This window comes from Aethalodelphis obliquidens, unplaced genomic scaffold (genome assembly GCF_003676395.1).
Source record: "Aethalodelphis obliquidens isolate GAN/ISIS:26980383/991018 unplaced genomic scaffold, ASM367639v1 scaffold6, whole genome shotgun sequence".
NCBI classification, from domain to species: domain Eukaryota; kingdom Metazoa; phylum Chordata; class Mammalia; order Artiodactyla; family Delphinidae; genus Aethalodelphis; species Aethalodelphis obliquidens.
In genome coordinates this window covers 13365896-13388115 of record NW_020837950.1, presented here as the reverse complement: position 1 = coordinate 13388115, position 22220 = coordinate 13365896, and the positions used below count along the sequence as shown (strand labels likewise).

Below are 22220 nucleotides of genomic sequence, written 5' to 3'. Positions count from 1 at the left end.
CCACCAGGGAAACCCTCTCTGGAAGACCTCTGCTAGCTCCTTCCCGCTTGGGATTTCAGCCCTAAGTGTGAGAGTCTTAAGGATATAACATTTTGTACATGAAATTGAACATAACTTTTCTTCTTCGCTCTTTTTTTTCAGTTTTGAAAATAAATTTAGGTGTTACCTACTATATGGTATATCAAACCTAAACATAAAAACAAAATACAGAAGAAAACCCAAGCTCATCGGTTTTCTGCATTAAGCCCGGAACCGCACTGTCGTCCTTGCGTTTAGATGCACTTATCTCGGGAAACCACACTGTGTGTGCTGGCATGCCCATAGTCTGTTCATTATGAATCTTTAATGAGCTCATCAAAAATTTCATGTCTGCTTTAGCCGAGGGGCATTTTCTGTGGTTCTGTGGCACTTTCCTAGGGAGGAGAGTACATCAGAACAAAGCATAAGTCTCTAGTGGGGAGGAGAGTGCCAGGGGTTCTGCACATAGAGAAGTCTTTAAACAAAACAAGATGGCTAGCAAGTCTAGACTGTAGGTTCTCTCTCCCTCTTCACTGAGGGAGAGGCTACAGACAGGGCCCGTGATCTGTTTTCTGTTAGAGTGAAAAATTAAAGAATTGTCTTTGTCTTTTTAATCACATGTTCGAGTTCTCCTTCCCTTGATCTTCTGCAGTAGGATTGGCATATGTATGTTTGAAGGAGAGCGTAGGAAGAGTTTTTTAATTTTATAAATAGCTTAGAATGTAACTTTCACAATTTCCAATTGCCTTTCAGTTTTCTTATTTTCTTTTGAATTGACTTGAGACACACTACTTTGTTTTTTCTTAAAGGATCTTTAGCGTTCTAAGTACGCAGTACTCTCAGACAAATTTAATGTGATTTGTACTTGGAATTCATAAATGGATGGACAATTTGCTTCTGATTGTTAATGCATTTGTGATGGGAGCTGGGTCCTTTTTCTTTTTTTTTTTTAAATTTATTTTAATTTATTTTTCGCTGTGTTGGGTCTTCGTTGCTGCGCTCAGGCTTTCTGTAGTTGCGGCAAGCAGGGGCTACTTTTCGTAGCGGTGCGTCGGCTTCTCATTGCAGTGGCTTCTCTTGTTGCAGAGCACAGGCTCTAGGCGCGTGGACTTCAGTAGTTGTGGCACACAGGCTCAGTAGTTGTGGCTCACGGGCTCTAGAGCGCAGGCTCAGTAGTTGTGGCACATGGGCTTAGTTGCTCTGCAGCATGTGAGATCTTCCTGGACCAGGGCTCGAACTCATGTCCCCTACATTGGCAGGTGGATTCTTCTTTTTTTTCTTTTTTTGTGGTACGTGGACCTCTTACTGTTGTGGCCTCACCCGTTGCGGAGCACAGGCTCTGGACGCGCAGGCTCAGCGACCATGGCTCACGGGCCCAGCCGCTCCGCGGCATGTGGGATCCTCCCAGACCGGGGCATGAACCCGTGTCCCCTGCACCGGCAGGCGGACTCTCAACCACTGCGCCTCCAGGGAAGCCCTGGCAGGTGGGTTCTTAACCACTGCGCCACCAGGGAAGCCCAGAGCTGGGTCCTTTTTCATCTGATGCTAGCCCACTTTGCTGTTTTAGTGCCATCAAGTCACTTTGGGGAATATCTTTCTAGCAAGCATAGAAGATGCACCTTCCTCCCCTACTGTGAGTTTGTTTTCTTTCTCATTTAGATAGCACTGTGTAGCTTTCCCCAAAACAGTGTGGTGCATCAGGATAGGTAATACCCCAGATACCCTTCTGCAGCAATGATTAGGTTCCTGATGGATGTGATTTTGAGATTCTCTTTGATCCATGTGAGTGTGAGACACTCAATATAAAAAATGGCAAAGAGACTTTAGAGAAAATCAGTGACAAAAGTTTGTTTTAAAAAAATGGATTCAGTTAATATCCTGGGATCCCTGTGTGGTGTTGTAGAAGGCTCTGTAATTTTTTGATTGGTTTAAAGACCAAAGGGAAGTCATTGTTCATTGGCTTTGAAAAGCCAGCTCGTACTTTGTCCTCCATCATTGTAGGTGTGGCTCTTTTTTGAATAATACAAATTTAACATGGATCTCTTCTTCTGATGGCTTATTGGTAGTCTTATTAAATTATTTACTCAATGACCATTCTTGTTTTTTTATAAAATATTTTATAAACCAAGTCACTAGTTTCTTTTTAGGTAGTAGTTCCTGCTAATGCATTTGAAAATCATGCATTTCAAACAGATCATAAGGAAAAAGGTGGCTTTGCAGTGTCATGATACCTCTTTTAAATAGAATGGTTAATATTTTCCTTTGTATGGTTTTTTTTCCTGGAGAATGATTTGTTTCTGAGGAAATTCTCCAAGGGCAAATTTTTATAAAACAAATGTAATTACTATTGAAATCAATAGTACATGATTGCTTAAATAGTTATTAAAACATATATATTCAGTGTTTTTGTAAATAAATGTTTCATGCAAAAAAAAAAAAAGTGCAACCCAAACAGAACCATAAAGAAAAACAAATCCTTAATTACTGTGCAGATGATGCTGGGGAAGTATCACTGCTGCAAATAAGCCGGCTTTGACTTTGAGCTCTGTGAGGAGAACTTGGGGCCAGATGGGCCTGTGGGTGTGCTAACCCTTCTAAGAGGACTCAAGACACTGCAGAGCCACTTTTTAATTTAGGACCTTGTTGAAGTGTACATTTTTCAAACATGTCTAAGTGGGCGAATGAGAATGTGACCCTTGGGTGGGGTCTGACTCTGTCCAGGTGCTGTCCCCTGCTGGCTGAGTGTGCGGAGTTTACATAGGTCGTCCTCAGGGAGAAGTTGCTTTCAGTCTGAGTTGGGCTAGTAAAGAAACTGTCTCAAAGTCGAATTCTCTTCATTTGAATGCGTGTATTTCAGGGAATGACTTAATTAATACTCAGTAGGTAAATCAAATAGATTTATAGTCAGTAGATGTTGATAACGGATTAAATAATGTGACTTTTCACAAGTTAAAGATAAGTGGTTGGAGGAATTTTTTTTCACTTTGTACAGAATATAGAGCAGCTTAATTGGATTTTCCCATGGTTTTAAAATTATTTCTTGCAAGATTTCATTATACTTTTTAAAAAAGATGTCAGGCTGTAGTCCAGGTGAGCACTGCCATTTTCAGTAGACTCCTCAGAAGACCATAGGCTTTCTCAGCATTCTGGTATTCATTAGGCAGTGTTAGAAATGGATTTCAAATTGCTTTTACAACCAATTTATAGGCCCGCCCTCATAGAAATGAGGTTAAGAAACACGTAACAACGTTGGCTTTGTTGCTTTTAACAGGCAATTAATTGTTTTATATTGTTCTTTTTTTAAAAATGAAATATAACTATAGAAAAGCACACAAATCAGTGGTATATAGTTCAGTGAAATAAAAAAAAATTTTGAGATATAGTTGATTTATAATATTACATAAGTTTCAGGTGTGCAACGTAGTGATTCACAATTTTTAAAGGTTATACTCTATAGTTATTATAAAATATTGGCTGTAGGTGAAGTTTTTTAAATATTTATTTATTTATTTATTTATTTTTGGCTGTGTTGGGTCTTCATTTCTGTGCGAGGGCTTTCTCTAGTTGCGGCAAGCGGGGGCCACTCTTCATCGCGGTGCGCGGGCCTCTCACTATCGTGGCCTCTCTTGTTGTGGAGCACAGGCTCCAGATGCGCAGGCTCAGTAGTTGTGGCTCACGGGCCTAGTTGCTCCACGGCATGTGGGATCTTCCCAGACCAGGGCTCAAACCCGTGTCCCCTGCATTGGCAGGCAGATTCTCAACCACTGCACCACCAGGGAAGCCCTGTCAGTGAATTTTTATAAGATGAATACACCTGTGCAGCAGCACGCAGATTAGGAAATAGAGCGTGTCCAAGTCCCTCCGAACCCCCCCTTGGTCCTGCCCCAGGTGACCACCACCCTGACTCCTGACTCCGTAGGTTAACTTTGAGTAATAAGCAAGTTAATTTTTGACTGCAAAGGGATGTTATCCAACTTCATTCCCCATTATTTTCCTCAGACCTGTCTCTCTGTCATGAATGTTTATAAAGTTAAATCATCTTCAGGAAATAATGATTTGTGCCTTTGCAGGATGGTGAAGTTCCCTGGGAGGCACTCAGGAGATGATACCTTGCTAATCGTTTTCACTAAATAGCAGGGTAGCCCCTAGTCATGTTTCAGTTATTTTAAGAAAGGGTTTATTTCTTGACCTTGTATGACACCACAGACATGGTCTTCTCAGCCTCACTGACTTTCCCCTGTGATGTTTAACGAGCTCCTTGATGCAGTGTCTGGGCAGTAGCTGTGGTAGTACATTGTGCTCAGTTTAGTCTCATTTTCTGTCCATTCAAGTAGTTTCTTTCATGTATATGCTGAGGGAAAGAGAATGTATTAATAATGCTCCTCTCCTGTTACTGTATTCTTAGCCTTTTTTGATATGTTGAAATAAGTGATTATGAAGAATTTCTCCAACAAAAATACAAATTTTCTTGTGAGAGCAGCCCAAAGGTTTGATTGAAGAATAGGAAAGGAAAGAATGGGTCAGCTCTCGGGTGCCTGCTCAGAGGCTTCGTAATTCCTGCCTGCTTCTCTTTCCTGGACTTTAAATATATATATACTTTATTTTTTAGAGTAGTTTTAGTTTCACAGAAAAAGTGGGTGGAAGTACAGAGAGTTCCCATGAAACTTCTCATGCCCTTCCCCCAAGCCAGTTTCCCCTATTAATATCTTGTCTTAATGTGGTACCTTTATTACAATCGATCAGCCAATATTGATACATCTTTAGTGATTAAAGTCTGTAGTTTACATTAGGGTTAACTCTTGGTGTGGTACATTCTGTGGGTTCTGACACATGTTTGATGGCATGTATCCACCATTATAGTATCATACAGAATTGTTTCACTGCCCTAAAGATTCTCTATGCTCCACCTTTTCACTATTCCCCAACCCCCCACCTCTGTTCCAAACCCCAGGCAACCACTGATCTTACTGTCTCCATAGTTTGTCTTTTCCAGAATGTCACATAGTTAGAATCATACTGTTTGTGTAGCCTTTTCAGTTGGGCTTCTTTCCCTTAACAATATGCATTTAAGGTTCCTCCATGTCTTTTTATGGTTTGATAGCTCTTTTTAGTGCTGAGTAATATTTCATTGGATGTACCACAGTTTATCCATTCACCTGTGTAAAGACACCTGGTTGCTTCTAAATTTTAGCAATTATGAATAAAGCTGCTATACACATTCTTGTGCAGGCTTTTGTATGGGCATAGATTTTCAACTCATTCAAGTGAATACTAAGCAGTACGATTGTTGGATCACATGGTGGGAACGTGGTTAGTTTTGTAAGAAGCTGCCAAACTGGCTCCCAAAGTGCTGTAACCATATCATGTTCCCACCAGCAATGAGTGAAAGTTCCTGTTGTCTCTGGGGGCTTTTAGACTCACAGTGTATCTGTAACCGTCCCGAGGTCAGCAAAATTAAGTTAGGATTGTGGTATGTGACTACCGCTTTCCTCTTTTGAAGATCTGATGGAAACTTTCTCTGGAACAACCCACGTGTTGCATAAAACATGTAAAAAATTATAACATCAAGGTTCATGGCTTGGCATCCAGATTGAGAACATTATTCTGACCTTTAAAATATTTAATCTTTAAATCTGAAATTTGAGAGAACAGGAAGTCCTCATTGAAAACAACCTCTTCTAATCATTTACTATCCTTTCCTTGGGTAACAGGAACAACTTATTTAAAATGATCTTTGTCTTTAAGAGAGGAATGTTAGAATGCTTCTAGTCTGTGACAGGAGGGGTAAAATTGTTCCTTAGTCAGCTGGGCTGCCAAGAATGGCATTGACCTGGACTCGGATGCTTGTGTAATTGATCCGTTTATTAGACACCCTGACTTTGATTTAAAGGGCAGGCTAGAGGTTTGGGGTAGGGAGGGAGGGAGGAGCAGGGCAATGGATAACTGTCGTTGTAAAAAAAAGATATTTTTCTAAAGATTATAGACCAGAAACTTTGTTTATCTCCAGAGTAATTCAGTTTTGTTTTCTTCATATTCAGGGAAAATAATTGAATACATTAAATTAGATGGTCTTCTAAACATGAACTCTGGTATTTCAAATCCAAAGAATTTGGGGCTGGAAAAGACCTTGGAGTGTATTTTGTGCATAATCTTCATTTGAACAGACAGAGAAGCTAAGCTTAAATGACAAGCCTTTGGTCTCACTTCTAGGCAGCACCTTGAACTTACATGACCTGATTTCTAGACCAGTGTGCTTTGCCACTAAAGGCATACAAATAATTTTTTAAAAACCAGAGGAAAAAAATTGAGTCCATGCCATGAAATTTTGTGTGCAAGTGCATGCCTTGTGAGGCTTCCAGGAAGTGCTTCATGATGAACATGTTTGACATGTGGAAGGAACCATGGCCCTGGATCCAGTTGCTGGTTTCCTTTCCAGTTGCCTGACCATAAGAGTTTATAAATAAGTAACCATTGTGGCTCTTGACCTCTGGGTGTTTACACAGATTTTTGTCCTTTTCTTATGCTTTTAAGACTGTTTATTAAATATTTTGACTATGTCTCTATCTGATGTGAAATGTTTATTTTAGGTATAAGGACATCAGAGGTCAGAGGCTAAATCTGGCCCACTGGCTTCGTTATCTGTTTCTTTTTAAAAATTATCTCCAGTTGTAGGATCATTGGTGCCCCCTAGTGAGGTGATTGGGTAAAAGCACTAGTTGATGAATGGAAGCTGGTAGCATTTTCAAAGGGATGGGTTAGCAGTTTTGGTGACAATTAAAAATTAATGTAATATATTCTTTTTTTTTTATTAAGAAATTGAGACCAAGAAATGAGCAGCGAGAGAATGAATTGATTGTTTCTTTCCTGAGATGTTTATATGAAGAGAAACAAAAAGTTCACGTCCATATTGGGGAGATAAAGCAGGTATGGCATTTTTCTCTCTTCTTAAAATTTTACCAGGACACTGTGTAAAGCAGAGTCCTGAGGATTTTCTGAAGCTCTGAAACTTCTTTTTCTCCCTGAATTTTATTTTCATTTGTTAAACATGTAGGGGAAATTGGGGAATATTTAGATTGTGCTTAGAAAAGGTGAGGAGAGTTTCTGTCTGCGTTGTAGTGGGAGCAGAGTAGTTGCTCTGATGAGGGGACTGGTGTAGAGCATCGAGAGTGGAGTTTACGAGTGGATGCTAGCAAGGAAGGCTCCTTGACCTGCAGGGAGCCGGTCCCTGTCACCTCACCTTTCCTCTTGATTAAATGGGACTGACATTGTACAGCTGCCTTCAGAATTACATAAAGTGCCCGGAAGCTCTTTGTAATAAAAATGCAATGTGCATAGAAGATAGCACTACTGATAAGTCACATACAGCATTAGCCTGGTTTACGTGCTATTCAGATGTGGAGCTTCCGTTAATTCCACTTCATATGCTGGAGGTGCAGAGTTGGCCTCCTGTCCTCTCTTTCCACAGCTCTGTTCAGCTTTTCTGTGTGAGGGGTGCTATCTCAGAGGCTGGGGCTGCCTGCAGGGCTCTGTCTTTGAAGAGCTTCGAGTCTGGGCTTCAGGACCATTTTCCTATTTCTTTTGGACTCTCTATAAATCAATTTATAATAACCATTATAGCTTCTAAACGTGCATTTTATATTTGTTTAAGTTACTGTTAGGCCAGAAAGCCTAGAGAAAAATCAGTAAAGTATGTTCAAAGAGTCTTTAATTTCCAGAAGTATATTGCCTTTTTTTTTTTTTTTTTTTTTTAAAAAAAGAATACTTCCTGAGTGCTTATTCTCAAGGTGTTTTAATGCTCAGTTGTGTGCTCTCCTCTTGCTATTTTCCCTGTAAACAGCCTCTGCTTTTCCGGTAACGTAACCGTGATGCAGTTTTATTTGGATGCACACACAGCAACTCTCCCCATTTGCTTTCTGCTTTCCAGCTGGCTTTGGCAATTATGTGCCTTTGCTGAACTCCTGGTCACATACAGTGGCCAACATTGTTTTTAATTTCATCAGCCAACTCTAGGGCCCCTTAGCTGTGACCCTAATATCAGTACACTGTGTTTTTGGCCTTTGTGTGTTGACCTTCCTCCCTTCTCAGCCGGTACCCTTAAGAGAGTGGGCAAGTTCTGTTATCCTCCTGTTCACTTTTGGATGGGCCACCCAGTCTAAGTTTTCAGTTAATTCCCTAGTTCACTTTTCAACATATTTCTTTTCTCATTTTCTTTCCTTTTTTCTCTTGTGCCACTGATAGTTATTCTATGTTTGATTTTCTCTTTCCTGAGTCACTCTAACTTGTTCCAACAGGAAATTGATAATTCTGAAATAATTTGTAATGGCTAGAAAGGAGAATGAAGTGTTTATGGTGGATGGAAAGTTTTGCCCTAAATGCAATCTCATTTTTGTGAAACAGGGTAGTATCTTTATGATTTGGGCATAGACTAGTACAGTAAAGAAATATATTAATGTTTCTTTTATTTTCCCTCATTTGAAAACAGAATTTAATGTAAAGAAGACCAAGTCTCACAAAGTGGAACTGGTGTCTGGGCAGTAGTTGGGTGTCCCCTAGGCTGGACACCCTCTTGGGCTCCGAGTTCGGCTTTTTAGAGCCGCAGCTGCTTTAGATCAGATTGATCAGATGAACTTTTGAGAGTTCACCAATAGATTCCTGCTCTCACTTTCTGCTACCTGATAATTTAACCACATGGACTTCATTATGTTCTTATTGCTCCTAAAAATTCCTGTAACCTTTGAAAATGTGTTTTGACTTGACCTAGAGAGAGGTAGAATTGTGGTCTGCGTCCACCAGCCTTCAAAAGTAGATGGAAGGGCTTCCCTGGTGGCGCAGTGGTTGAAAGTCCGCCTGCCAATGCAGGGGACATGGGTTCGTGCCCCTGTCCGGGAAGATCCCACATGCCGCGGAGCGGCTCGGCCCGTGAGCCATGGCCGCTGAGCCTGCGCGTCCGGAGCCTGTGCTCTGCAACGGGAGAGGCCGCAACAGTGAGAGGCCCGTGTACCGCAAAAAAAAAAAAAAAAAAAAAAAGTAGATGGAAGACCATGAGCACAGTCTCAGGGCTGTACTTCTCAGAGCTGTGGTGATGCCACACTGTACATGCTTTTCAGACTGAAGTGTTAGTGTTGGATACCTGTCGGAGGAATCGTTCCGTAAAGTAGAAAACAAACTGAATGAATCCTTTGATCTTGTGGGAAAGGATTCAGTTTGGGCAAGGACCTATAAATTAATAAAGTTTAGAGAGTATCATGTTTGAATCAGTGGACATATCATTTCTGCTTGTATTCACTGAGCTGGTACAAAAATTAATAATATTAAATCAACTGCCACTGATAGAACGTTTCCCATGTACTAGGTATAGTTTTAATTCTCTACATGAATTATTCCATTTTTTTCTACAACAACTTTTTTGAGATAGGTGGTATAATACCCATGTTAGAGACAAGGACATGAGGAACAGAGGTCAAGTCGTTTGCTAGAGAGTGTGGAGCCCACGTGTCTGAGGTCCAAGGACATTATCTTAAGCTCCTAAAGGGCATAATGATTAACTAACAAAATCTAATGTTATGTAACCACTCATCGATTTGTCTGGGTCCGTTATCCAGTAGGTAAGTTTTTCTTTCTTTTTTTTTTTTCTGACATTTTATTACAGAAAATTTCAAACATACCAAAAAGTTGAAAGAATCACACAGTGAACACTCACATACCCACAATCTGGGTAAAACCATTTTAAACGTTTTGTTATGTTTGCTTTCCCATATAGCTATCCATCTATTACTCCACCTTATTTTTGATGTTTTTCAGAGTAAGTTTCTGATACTAGTACTCTTGATCCCTAAACACTTCAGTATGCATATCATTAATTAGAATTTGGTATTTATTTACAATTTTTTGGAGATAACATTTACATATAGTAAGTTGCACAAATCTTGAGTGTACCATTTGTTGAGTTTTGAGGATTTCGTATATTTAGGTAACCCAGACCCGTATCAAGGTATAGAACATCTCCATCATGCCAGAAAGTACCCCCATACCCCGTCAGTCCTCACTCCCTCCCTCCCCCAGGCAACCACTGTTTTGATTTTTTTTCCTACCACAGATTAGTTTTGCCTGTTTTAGAACTTTCTATAAATGGAATCATACAGTATGTTCTCTTTTAGTTCTGGCTTCTTTTGCTTAGCATAATGTTTTTGATATTCGTCCTTTTTGCTTCATAAATCAGTAATTAGTTCCTTTTTATTCCATTGTGTCAATAACACAGTTTGTTTCTCCATTCTCCTTTTGATGGGCACCTTAGCTATTTCTAGGTGCTGGTTATTCTGAATAAGGCTGATGGTGGATACATTGTGACACTACTGGATGGTGGGTTCTGAACTGAGAACTTCATAGTAGCTTCAGAATTTAAAACTTGGCTCCAAACGTTCATGCTTAGAGTTTACCCATCTGTCTTGGGATCGGCAATGTGAGGACTGCAGTACAAATTCACTCTAGAGCCCCACGCTAGAAACTTATCCAAGAACCAGCATCATCTTCAAAGGAGAAACTTCTAGATGCTTAGTTTAAAATAAACAAGGAGTGTGTGTCTAAACGTGAATTATTTTCTAAATGTGAATTATTTTCAGACTGCATTTGAATTACAGTGATAGACATAGAAAAGAACCTTTTTAGGTGGTAGAGGAGAGCAGAAGCAGCATTGAATTAAGTATATAGAGATTCGTATGGCCTGGTTTATAAAAAGAAAAACACAAGTGCAGTTTTTGTTCTTTCTATGTAGGATCTACTACGTTCTACCAGTCTTTTAGCCGGTATTTTCTGTATATATCAGAACAGTTAAAAGTGCTTCTTTTTTAGGAAAACTTTGGTTATGAGTTTGAAAGCAGGTCTACAGTTTCTTAACTTCGTGAGTGAGCTGGTATTGAGTCAAATGCAGGCCCCTGAGGGTTCTTTGTGGGTAATTCCCTTTCCTCTAGAGGCTGACTCCAGTCTGAATAGGCTCTTACTCTTGGTAAATGATTGCACAGGACCAAACTGCAACTAGTAAGGCATCCACCCATGCTACATGACTTAGTCAGTATTTGTTGAGTGACTGCCAGAGCCTGTGCTCATCCCTGTTCTTCTCAACACCTGCACAATGTTAACTTGGCCAAAGCTGGAGGTGGTATGAAGGCATTTATTGTATTAATCTGCACATTTTTCTGTATGCTTGACATATGTAACAACAACAAAGAATAGTTGGTGTTTAGAGTAATGGAGGATGTGGTTGAGTATTTTTCTAACAAAGTCATCATCTAGCAGAAGGCATTCAGGTAAGAATCCATAGAAGAAACAATTTAATCTAGAGTAGAGGTTTTTTTGTATTTTTTTAAGCATACCTCTTTGTTAATAAGTAACATTAAACTTCATTTTGTGATTGGCAAACAAACTTTTATGTTGTCAGTTTCATGTTCCCATCAGTTAAGGGAGAGACTTGGTTGCAGAGGAGAATGAATGGGATGATGGAAACAATAGGTGGGAGAGAAGAAAAAGACAGGATTCTGTAGAAGGGGATGAAGGGATTAGTGTAGGCAGAGAGGATGGATTCTTCAGTTGATTAGATTTATTTTGTCTCACCCTCTGAAATGCCCCCAAAAGTAAGTTGTTACTTTACTTTGAAAAGCTAATCATAGCTACCTTTGTACCAGAAGCTGTGCCCAATGTTTTACATGCTTTATGTGTTTTAATCTCACAACATAGCACTATGGTTAGATCATGAGGTTGATCTCAACTTACAGAAGACGAAATTGTGGCTCAGAGAAAGTAAGAAACTTGCTCAAGGCCACAGCTAGTGAATGACATGTCTGATCCAGCCGCAGAGCCCAAGCTCTAAACTGCTTTGTTAACTGATTAGTTTCTAAGCACTTTCCTTATTTTGTTTGGAGTAGGCAAAGCAACTCTTTGAGGCAAAATTATTTCCTGGACTTGCAGTCATGTCACCAAGGAGCAGATGAGAAGAGGTCACAGAAAAAATGACCTGAGGTCAAAAAGATGCATTCTAGAGATTTTTCGGTCCTTTAAAAAGGAAGGAAAGAAGGAGGGAAGGAAGATCTAAGTGACTTAATTTTCCATTGTTTCACTTTCTAGGCATCACAGATTGCAGCAGAGAATATTGGAAGTGAATTACCATCTAGTGCCACTCGATTTAGGCTAGATATGCTGAAAAACAAAGCGAAGAGATCTTTAACGGAGTCTTTAGAAAGTATTTTGTCCCGGGTAAGTGGCATAATTCCTCCTAGTTTAAGTTAAATCACTGTTTTTGAGAGAGCATGAAATTCAGTTCTTTGCTTTTGTTCCATCAGTGTTCATCATACAGTTTAGAAGGGTGAGACCTTTTTTGGTGTCTTCTCAGTGTTAGAAAAATGTTATCTACACTGAAAATTCAGTTTTTAACTTGGTCCGGGTTAAAAAGTGTTCTCTACTCTTTTGTATTGTATGGAATTTTTGTCTCCCAAAAGAATGTTATTTGTTGGCCAGTCCCTGGAAAGAGCATGGATTAGATACACCAAGGTGTGGGTTCCATTCTCCCTAGTGTCACTAGGTACAGTTTAAAAATTGTTATCGTGGGACTTCCCTAGTGGCGCAGTGGTTAAGAATCTGCCTGCCAGTACAGGGGACATGGGTTCGAGCCCTGGTCCGGGAAGATCCCACATGCCGGGGAGCAACTAATAAGCCCGTGCGCCACAACTACTGAGCCTGCGCTCTAGAGCCTGCGAACCACAACGACTGAGGTGGCGAGCCACAACTACTGAAGCCCACACGCCTAGAGCCTGTACTCCCCAACAAGAGAAGCCACTGCAATGAGAAACCTGAGCACCGCAATGAAGAGTAGCCCCCGCTCGCCGCAACTAGAGAAAGCCTGTGTGCAGCAACGAAGACCCAGTGCAGCCAAAAATAAAATACATACATAAATAAATAAATTTAAATAAATAAATAAATAAAAATTCTGATTACATTATAAAAAAATTTTTATCATTAGCTGCTATTGTTATGTGTCTGAAACTGTTTATAGCAGGATCTGCAAACTGTGGTCCTTGGGTCAAATACCATTCACCTCCTGTTTTTGTAAATAGAGTTTTATTGAAACACAGCCACATCAGTTCATTCACCTATTGTCTAAGGCTGCTTTTCTGCAGAGTTGAGTACTTGCCACGGATACCATATGGTCCACAAAGCATAAAAGATTTATTATCTGGCCCTTTACGGAAAAAGTTTGTGGCCTGCAGCTCTATAGGAAGAACAGAGTATACGTATGTACTGATCTGGGAGTTCTTTAAGAAATTACTACCAACCCCTGATCCCCGCCCCGCCCCACGCCAACCCCAGGGTGAGTGTAAATACCTTTTACACTAAGAAATGAAAGTTCTCTTTTCTCTCAAAGTTTCACACCTTTCTGGAGCTTGCAGTATCTTCTTATAGTTATCTTTTATTTCATGAACCACTCCATTTTTTGTGTGTGATAAATTTTATTTTGTATGGAGGTGTTTCTGAGAATTTCACAGCAGCCTTAAAAGGAGTTCATTTACAAAACCAGAGTTGGGGTGGGGCTGCCTTTGAGAGCTCCCAGACCGAGAGATTGTGGTTTGTGTGTCATAGGCTGGTGGGTCATGACACTGTGTGACTCAGAGGGGGGACTCTGTTGTTGAGTGTGCGCACCTCAGCGCTTGCTTTTCTTCTAGACGTGTTGTCTCTTCTGCCCATCATCCCTGCCAAATGACTAACCCACAAGGTGCTTTGGAACATTTAGTTTGGTTTAAAAAAAAAAAAAAAGACAAATGTTGATTGTCTTCATGCACATATGTGCTCAGCAGAGTTTCCCAGTAGATGCATTTTTCCTGAACTTATTTAAATAGACCAGGTTGCTTCTAGCAGATGCCTTTGCAAAAGCCTCAGGGGTCATAACTCGACTGCTTTTCTTTCCGTAGGGTAATAAAGCCAGAGGCCTCCAGGAGCACTCCGCCAGTCTGGATCTGGACAGCTCCGTGTCTAGCACATTAAGTAACACCAGCAAAGTAAGCACGTTTTTTTTTTATATGACACCCTGAAGAAACCAGCAAATGGGTCTTGCTCATCTCCTATATACTGGGCCTATCAAAAGGAACAAAAGAAGCCTCATAGCTCCAATCATGAGAAATTTGGTGCTTCTGGACTTGATAATGCAGGAGGAGGACTGGTTGTGCAGTCCTACTCTAGCCAAAAAGTTGTACATACCAAAACAGAGGGCTATTCCATAAGCAAAGAGGAAAAAGCACAATTTCAGGCCACTGAGATCTAATTAATCACAAGTGATCAATGGATTTCTTTCTTTAGTAGGTTTTCCAGTGATGTCTAAATGAAATATTAAAAATAATTGGGAAAACCTCAAACGTGGGTTTACGAATTATGAGAAGTATGCAACTTAAATTCCTGAAACTTACTCTGTCCTCTGCCTGACTCTATGATTATAATTAAACATCACTATTTTTATAGATAAACCTCACCCCTCGTGTCTGCCACCAGCACAGCTTTGTGATAGTGAGCAAGCCAGCAGTTCTCTTTGGTAGCAGACCTGTGTCTATGTCCTTGTTTTAATTTCTCGCTTTCTAAATATATAAGCATACTTAAACCTAGTTAGTTCAACTTTTTACCCACCAGAAAAGTGGATTTCGGGTTTTGTGCTGGGGATGTCAGAATGCCCTGGGATGGAAAGAGGGGGAGTTGTTGTGGAAGCCAGCTCCTTACCACAGGAATCAAAGTTCTTCTGTGCTTCCTCCTGGGCATGTGGCTTTCAAAGGTTTTAGACCATAACCAACAGTAATTTACACATTTAACATTGCAAACTAGTTCAGAAACACACATACCTACATGCTCACAGATAAAATGAAAATAAGATTTCACAAAATGATATTTACTGTAAACATGTGATACATACTGGTATTTGCTATTGCTTTAAAAAGTTTGTGGCAGACCACGAAATTGATATCACTGCCTACCAATGTGTTACAGCGTATAGTTTGAGAAACACTGCCTCAGTTGAGCGCTTTCTCAATTTCTAAGGTGCATCTTTAATGGGATCTGGTTAAAATGCAGATTCTGATTCAGTAGGCCTGGGGTGATTCCTGAAATGGCCAATTTCTGACAAGCTCCAAGGTGATGTTGATGCCACTGGTCTGTGGACCCACTTAGGGGAGCAAGTCCCTAGACCCCAGTCTTCTGAATATGATTTTATTTTTTTGGAGGGTGGTCGTCTGTGCTCTGTGGCTTGCGGGATCTTAGTTCCCTAACCAGGGATTGAACCCACGCCCTAGGCAGTGGAAGTGTGGAGTCCTAACCACTGGACCACCAGGGAATGCCCTGAATATGATCTTCTAAGTTAGAATCTAGTGGTCTATTTAAATTCATCTCCTCCATACTGATTCTACCCACAATTCATTTGAAGTTTGGAAATGTTTTGGGTTTTTTTTATCTGTTGGATACAGATGAAAAAGACAGCTTCTACCCTGCAGGAAGGAACTCATGTGGTAGGAGAGGCGACAAGATACACCAGCATCGAGTACAGTAGCTGTGAGCCTGAGTTCAAATAAGAGCCATGGTAGCTTAGCTGTCACAGGAGCAAGAGGAAGGGGAGCTATTTTTGGTCAGTGGAACCAGAGAAAGCTTGGAGAGGGGAGCAGTAGTGCTTTTGATAAATCTTGGAGAAAGTATAGGAATTGCACCCGTGGAAGTGGACAGGGAAGAGGGCGTTCGAGATTAGTTCCAGTAAAGGTGCTGTGAAGAAATTCATGTCACTCAAGTGACTTTTCCAGTAAGTCTTATTGCTTGTTTTTTATTCTTCTTCAAATCACAGATCTAGGAATATACACATGGTTTGAATTTCTAGGGTAATTCTAAGGGAAATGCAGCTTTTCAGAACCTATTTGTGTGTATTATGTGTGTGGCTCTATGTTATTCTTTATGTCGTTTGTTCATCCTGACGTTGAGAAACTGTTGTTAAAAGTGTGCTTTTATGTAATTGGATCTCTTCCAGTAAATTGATCGTCTGGAAGCAAAGAAGCTGAACATCCAGTGGCCCTTTCAGGTGTTAGATGAAGCTGAGGGTTAGCTCTTCCACATAATTTGGAAGGACGTTAATGAGAGTTGAGATGAATAGGTTTGCGTGATGGAGATTGCTTGATGAATTGTCTTAAACACATTTTTAAATCCTTAAATTAAAAGAATCTTGGTAACTGTAGAGTCCTGAAGAATGAAAAATTTAAGTTACTGTTTAACATTTCATAATGTGTTGGGAATTAAGCTTTTAAAATCTAATTCCTACAAAATTAAGTGTATATAACCTTTCTCCTCAATAAACATAAATTTAATTTTTTTAATTAAAATCCTTAATACCTATCATCTAAGAGACACTCAACTGCAGGTCAAATGAACAGGTGGAATTTAGATTTTCCAGTCCACCATTATTAGATGCAGTCATTCCTTTTTGCTCTTTTCATGTTGATTTATTCATCCCTTCTAGTAATTTCAGCAGGGACAAGCTGGTACACTTTTTTTTTTTATTATTTTTATATATTTATATATATTTATTTTTATTTTTTTTTATTTTTTTTTTTTTTTTTTTTTTTTTTTTTAATACAGCAGGTTCTTATTAGTCATCAGTGTTTTACACATCAGTTATTTTATATTTTTTGATTTGAGAAAAATATATTGGCCCCTACCACGTCCTGGGCATGCAGTGCTAAGCATGAGTGGTGGTAGTTCATTCCTTTGAAAAAGTATGCATCTTGAGAGCCTACGATATTAAAATATTGTCATGATTCTTAACAAATGTTTGAGTACCCACTCAGGAAATTCACTGAGTGCCTAATAAGACAATAACTTATATTTATACAACATGTAACAGCAGACAAGTACTTTTAGTTGTATTATCTTGCTTAATTCTGAAACCTGGTGAGATAAATTTTCACTATACCCTTTTACAGATGAGGAAATTGAGGTGCAGAAAGAAGTTAAGTGATTTGCCCTGAATCATGTCAGTAAGTGCCTAGAGAGAGATTTTCCATATCTAAGAATAATATAGGATGTAATTTTTAACACTCAAGATTACCAAGTTAAATCCAAACATTAGATCACATTCAGAGAGAGCCATAAAATGTGGGTATCACATGTATGAACACACTTGGCCAAGATAAAGAACTTGATTTGTTTAAACTGTGCAGACAAGTTACACGGCACTCGCTATACTTGTTATAGGCAGTAGTAAAGAGCTCTCTTTTCTAGAAAGAGAACTATTTCAGCTTTGCTTAGGGCAGTTACTTGTTATAATTTATGTCCTTCACACTTGCACTTGGACAGTTTCCCCATTTGTCCTGCACGCTAACGTTTTGTCTCGGAGGAGCAGGCATTTAGTGGGCCTTTATCGTCTTATACTTTTGGTGGCCTCTAGAGGGCACTGTGATCAGAAGATGTGCCTACATTTTGAAATGTTTTCCTGCCACTGGAATTAGAGATGTGTAAATCCCACAAGTGCCTTGCCATGTGTCTGATCTGTGTCTGTCTGCTGCCAGGAGCCGTCTGTGTGTGAAAAGGAGGCCTTTCCCATCTCTGAGAGCTCCTTCAGACTCCTGGGCTCTTCGGATGACCTGTCCAGTGACTCAGAGAGCCACGCCGCAGAAGAGCCAGCCCTGCTGTCACCCCAGCAGGGCTTCAGGAGGCGCGCCAACACTCTGAGTCACGTCCCCGTGGAATGCCAGCAGCCTCTGCAGCAGGCACAGGGATCTCCAGGGGTCTCGCAAAGGAAACTTGTGAGGTATCACTCAGTGAGCACAGAGACGCCTCATGAACGAAAGTAAGATTTGTTGAAAATGTAGATTTGTTGTATAAATGGCTGGGGCATATCTGTTACTAACCAGGTATGTGCATCCCAGGCATGTCTGTTGGGTGAAAAGAGAAACCTGAGTCAGGTTTCACTCTTGGCTTAAAAGGTAAAACTCGAAGCAATGTGTTCCTCCCGTCTTCCTCCCTTGGGAAATACGTAGTTGTAAGAGATACTTGTTACCTGTTCAAGTGCAAGTACGGTGAGGAAGCAGGTAAGACGAGCAGAAATGGCCCTTAAGATGCAGAATGGTCCCTCCTCACACAGTGAGAGGCAGCCCTGACCGTGAACTCTGCCGCTGGCCTGGAGGGAAGTAGTGAGTGAGCGGTCAGGTGAGTCTGCTCGTTTGGAGGCCCTGGCTAGAGGCGCAGTGATGCCGGGGCCTCTGTCCTAGCTCTGTCCCAAGCCGGCCATGACCCGGGCAAAGTTGCTTCACTTCACTGTATGACACAGTTGACATTGTATGACACAATAGGTGGTCTCTAAAATCTCCTCCAATGTGAGAGTTCTGGATTCTTCGAACAAGACTTACTAATTTTAATAATTGGGCTCTAGTGAGCAGTTGGGGTTTCCTGGCTATAGAGCTGGGGAAGCAGTACTAGTAGAAGCTTTCCTGCTTCCTTCTGGGGTCCCTTGGCAATTAATTTGACTCCGAGTGTCAGAGACCATGAATGGACACAGAGGTATGTTTAAAAATCACTTTAAAAATATTGTAAAACTCCTCACCTTAGAAGGCTGAAGTAGGCCACACCTGTGTGCAGCTGCTGCCTGATTTTGGTGACAACAGAAGCCAGGATGTGTGTCTCGGTGCAGGCCCTGCACAGATGAGGGAGAGTCCACACGGGGGTGGGTGTTGGAGGTGTTGCTGGTGAAGCAGTGACACGTGCTAGCCATCTCAGACGAGCTAGTAGAGCCGCTCAGCTCTGTTTTCTGTACGCCATTGAAAATAGTTATGATGGTTCTTTGGAATTTGGCTGGATAATTGTGATCCCAAAGCAGGACATGCTTCAGAAGCTAATGTTCAATTCTGTGATGTTTTGGAGACAAGCATAGTTTGTTTGAGGCTTTGTGGGTTCTTGTCATGTTTCTTAAAAGCCTGTGCGCACACTCCTTTTATTCTGCCTCTCCACTGGCTCCCACCCCTCTTTTTCTGGCACTTTAGTGATAATGGAACTTTTCCTGTCTGGAGATTTCTAGTCCTCTTGCTAATAAGCCCACTGTTTCACACAAGCCAGAGGTGGCAGGAAATGAGAAGTCCCTGACAGTCCATTTCCCTTCTCCCCTAAGAATGCAGCTTCCTAAAGGGTCCTGTGGGGCGTGGGTGATGAGGGGGCGCGGTACTGTCCCCCCTCCTCCTCCGTCCCCCAGCATGCCTCTTTGGCTTTGCTCCCCCCTCATGAACTCTGCTCACTTATGCACAGGAAATGAGACTTGGACATTCAAGGCAGGTTATTGTTCATTTTGACGAGAGATGTATTTCTAAAACTCTGGATTTTGTTTTGCTTTCCTTTGCTTTTGTTTTAATTAAAAAAAATTTTCCCCCCGTCAGATCCTAAAAAAGGGGTAGAGGAAACGGGTCTCTTGCGCACATAGGCATGTGGGAAGTGATCAAGAGGGACCTTGCACGGTGCCCTCTTGACTGAGAGCTGCCTTTGCCAGCAGGAATTGGGGCGCAGAAGAGGAGAGCAGTTAGAGGAGACTCCACAGTTAGAGGAGACCCTCTAACTGTGACAGTTCCTGTTTCCTCCGTGTGTCCTCTGCGTTTCCTGCGCGGTTCCGTCCCCGCCTTTAACTCCCCTGCTTTCTCTCTAATTGCTATTTAGTGGGAATCGTCCCCCTGTCGGCGAGTCTGAAGGTGGCTCAGGTCAGTCCTCAGCTGCTCCTCCACCTCGTCTTACCCCCTCCGCCTCCTCGCCCAATTTCTTTAAGTACCTCAAACATAACCCAAGTGGAGAACAGAGTGGCAATGCCGTGCCAAAGAGGTGAGCCACCCGCATGGCAAGTTCAGTGTCGTTCGTCTTCCTGGGATGCTCACGCAGAGAGAGTGTGCTGAATGTCCACACAAGGACCCCGGGGCCACCGCTTGTGTGTGTGTGTGTGTGCGTGTGTGTGTGTGTGTGTGTGCTTGTCTGGTTTTGGTTTTCCTATTTTCAGTCTATCATTTGAATCTACTTAATTTTACTGTTGATTAATTCCCTCAAAATTATTATGAAAACAGTCTTGATGGCAAATTATTTTTTATATACTTATTTTCACATTCCCCTGCCCTAGTGTACACACACACACACACACACACACACACACACGTTAACAGCAATGTGCTTGATCATATACATTGCGATTTGTGCCATATCAGAAACTTCCTCATTAATTTAGGAAAATTATTTTTCTACTTTGGAAGGAAGGAGTCATTTTGGATGATGGACTGAATTTTTTATTGTTGTGGTTTTGTTTTTATTTTGGTCAGAACGCTTTACATGAGATCTACCCTCTTAACACATTTTTTGCGTGTTCATGGTATTACTAACTATGGGCAGAGTGTTGTAACTGTAGGCACAATGGTGCACAGCACATCTTTAGAATTTATTCATCTTATGTAACTAGACTGATATTTGTGAATTAGTTCATTGATTCCATTCATTTAAAATAATAGAATTTTATTGACTGAAATGAAAGTTAAATCTCATTTGTAAACTATTTTTGATTTCTTACCCGCTTTAATTTTCTTAGCCTTAGAACTATAAAATGTTTCTTCTGTTTTGAAGGTTATGTTTTATACTTTGTGTGTTTGTGTTTCTTTATCCTAAACTCTTTTTTTCAACCACACTCTCAGCATCTCCTACCGTAATGCCCTGCGGAAAAAACTTCATTCTTCTTCCTCTGTGCCAAATTTTCTAAAATTTCTGGCTCCTGTAGATGAAAATAACACCTCTGACTTTATGAACACAAAAAGGTAGAGTTTAATTTAGATATATCAAGTCTGGGTAGAAATGTTGATTGTTAGACATATAGGGATTTTTCATCTGTACTTTTACCATTTAAAAAATCATTTTCGCTAGATCTATTGTGTCTTCTTTCTTATAATTTTTCTTACTGATGATGTGATTTAAAAAAATGTGGAGTCAACCTGTTATCCAGTTTTGACTAGGATTGGTTTATTAATACATGGTTATTTTCAGCAAATTAAAGAAAGTCTTAACCGTTGTCTCTAAATGATAGAAGTGTTTCTGGATAATGAGCATATATGGCTGCCAGTAAATCAGTCAGGATGTTTGATCTCCAAGTTCAGATGATTGTTCAGTTGTTGGTATATATTCAGGTGTAAGTTACAAGGGGTTCCCCAAGTTGTCCCGTGAATAGAAAGGAAATTAGTGATTGTGTTTATGTATATTGAAAACTATATTTTGCAGTTTAAAACATACAGATGGTAAAAGTCATTATTAGCAAGTGACTGCATAATTATTGCCCTTGCTGGTTCTGTGTAATTTAACGTTTTTCATTTTTTTTGTGTGTGTGTGATGATCCTTGGAGACGCAGGCCTATGCTAAGAAAATCTCCCCTCACACAGACTAGGGGAGATTGTGGCCTGGGTGACAGCGCCCCCTTTAGGCCATCTCTCTTTTCTGAAGTGGCACCAAGAGAGGCCCAATTGGAAGCCAAGATCCATGGAGTGTAGTTCTTAATATCTTTTACCATAAAAATAAATTAAGGACATGTACCCTGACTCTTTCCATAAAAAGCACCCTGTCAGAAAGCAGTCCTGTGGGAGTGTTGCCCCACTGTGAGTTTGATTTGATGCCTGTGATTATCTAGTTATGTTTGCTGGTACAAAGATAATTTATAATTTAGTGCTCTGTTTAAAAAACAAAAAAAAGTCAAGCTAAAATACCTGCTTACATCTCCTCACCAGTCATAAATCAATTGTCTTCTAATTTTAGGGACTTTGAGTCCAAAGCCAGCCATCTTGGTGACGCCAGCGGGACCCCCGTAAAGACACGGAGACACTCGTGGAGGCAGCAGATCTTCCTTCGAGTGGCCACCCCACAGAAAGCCTGCGATTCTCCCGGCAGACACGAAGGTAAGGCCCACCCTCAACGTAAAGCTAGATCCTGGCTCGAGTTTCATCTGTAGCAAAAGCACATTTGGTGGAAGAAGAGGTGAAGTGAGATCTCAAGTCAGAATCATCCCCTGATTTTAAAGTTCCCTGGTTGAGAAGCTCAAATGGCAATGCCTATCACTGTTTCCAGCGGATCTGTTTTCCCTGTCTGCAACTGAAGTGTAGGTTTCCACCCTACCTCAGCATGGTGTGGTTTTAGAGGTACCT

General features: G+C 40.7%; 1 protein-coding gene across 9 annotated transcripts in view; it reads left to right on the top strand.

The window, feature by feature from the left end:
* TBC1D1 (TBC1 domain family member 1) overlaps positions 1-22220 on the top strand; it is a 231246-nt gene that overhangs the window by 137982 nt on the left and 71044 nt on the right. For 5 of the 9 annotated variants that reach the window (XM_027103179.1, XM_027103180.1, XM_027103175.1 and 2 more), the window contains 7 exons: positions 6832-6942; positions 12136-12264; positions 13974-14060; positions 17589-17869; positions 19720-19878; positions 20730-20849; positions 21835-21974. In XM_027103179.1, the coding sequence (XP_026958980.1) occupies positions 6832-6942; positions 12136-12264; positions 13974-14060; positions 17589-17869; positions 19720-19878; positions 20730-20849; positions 21835-21974 (1027 nt within the window). The remainder of the gene's footprint in view (positions 1-6831; positions 6943-12135; positions 12265-13973; positions 14061-17588; positions 17870-19719; positions 19879-20729; positions 20850-21834; positions 21975-22220) is intronic. The other 4 variants (XM_027103174.1, XM_027103176.1, XM_027103177.1 and 1 more) reach the window with 4 other exon arrangements.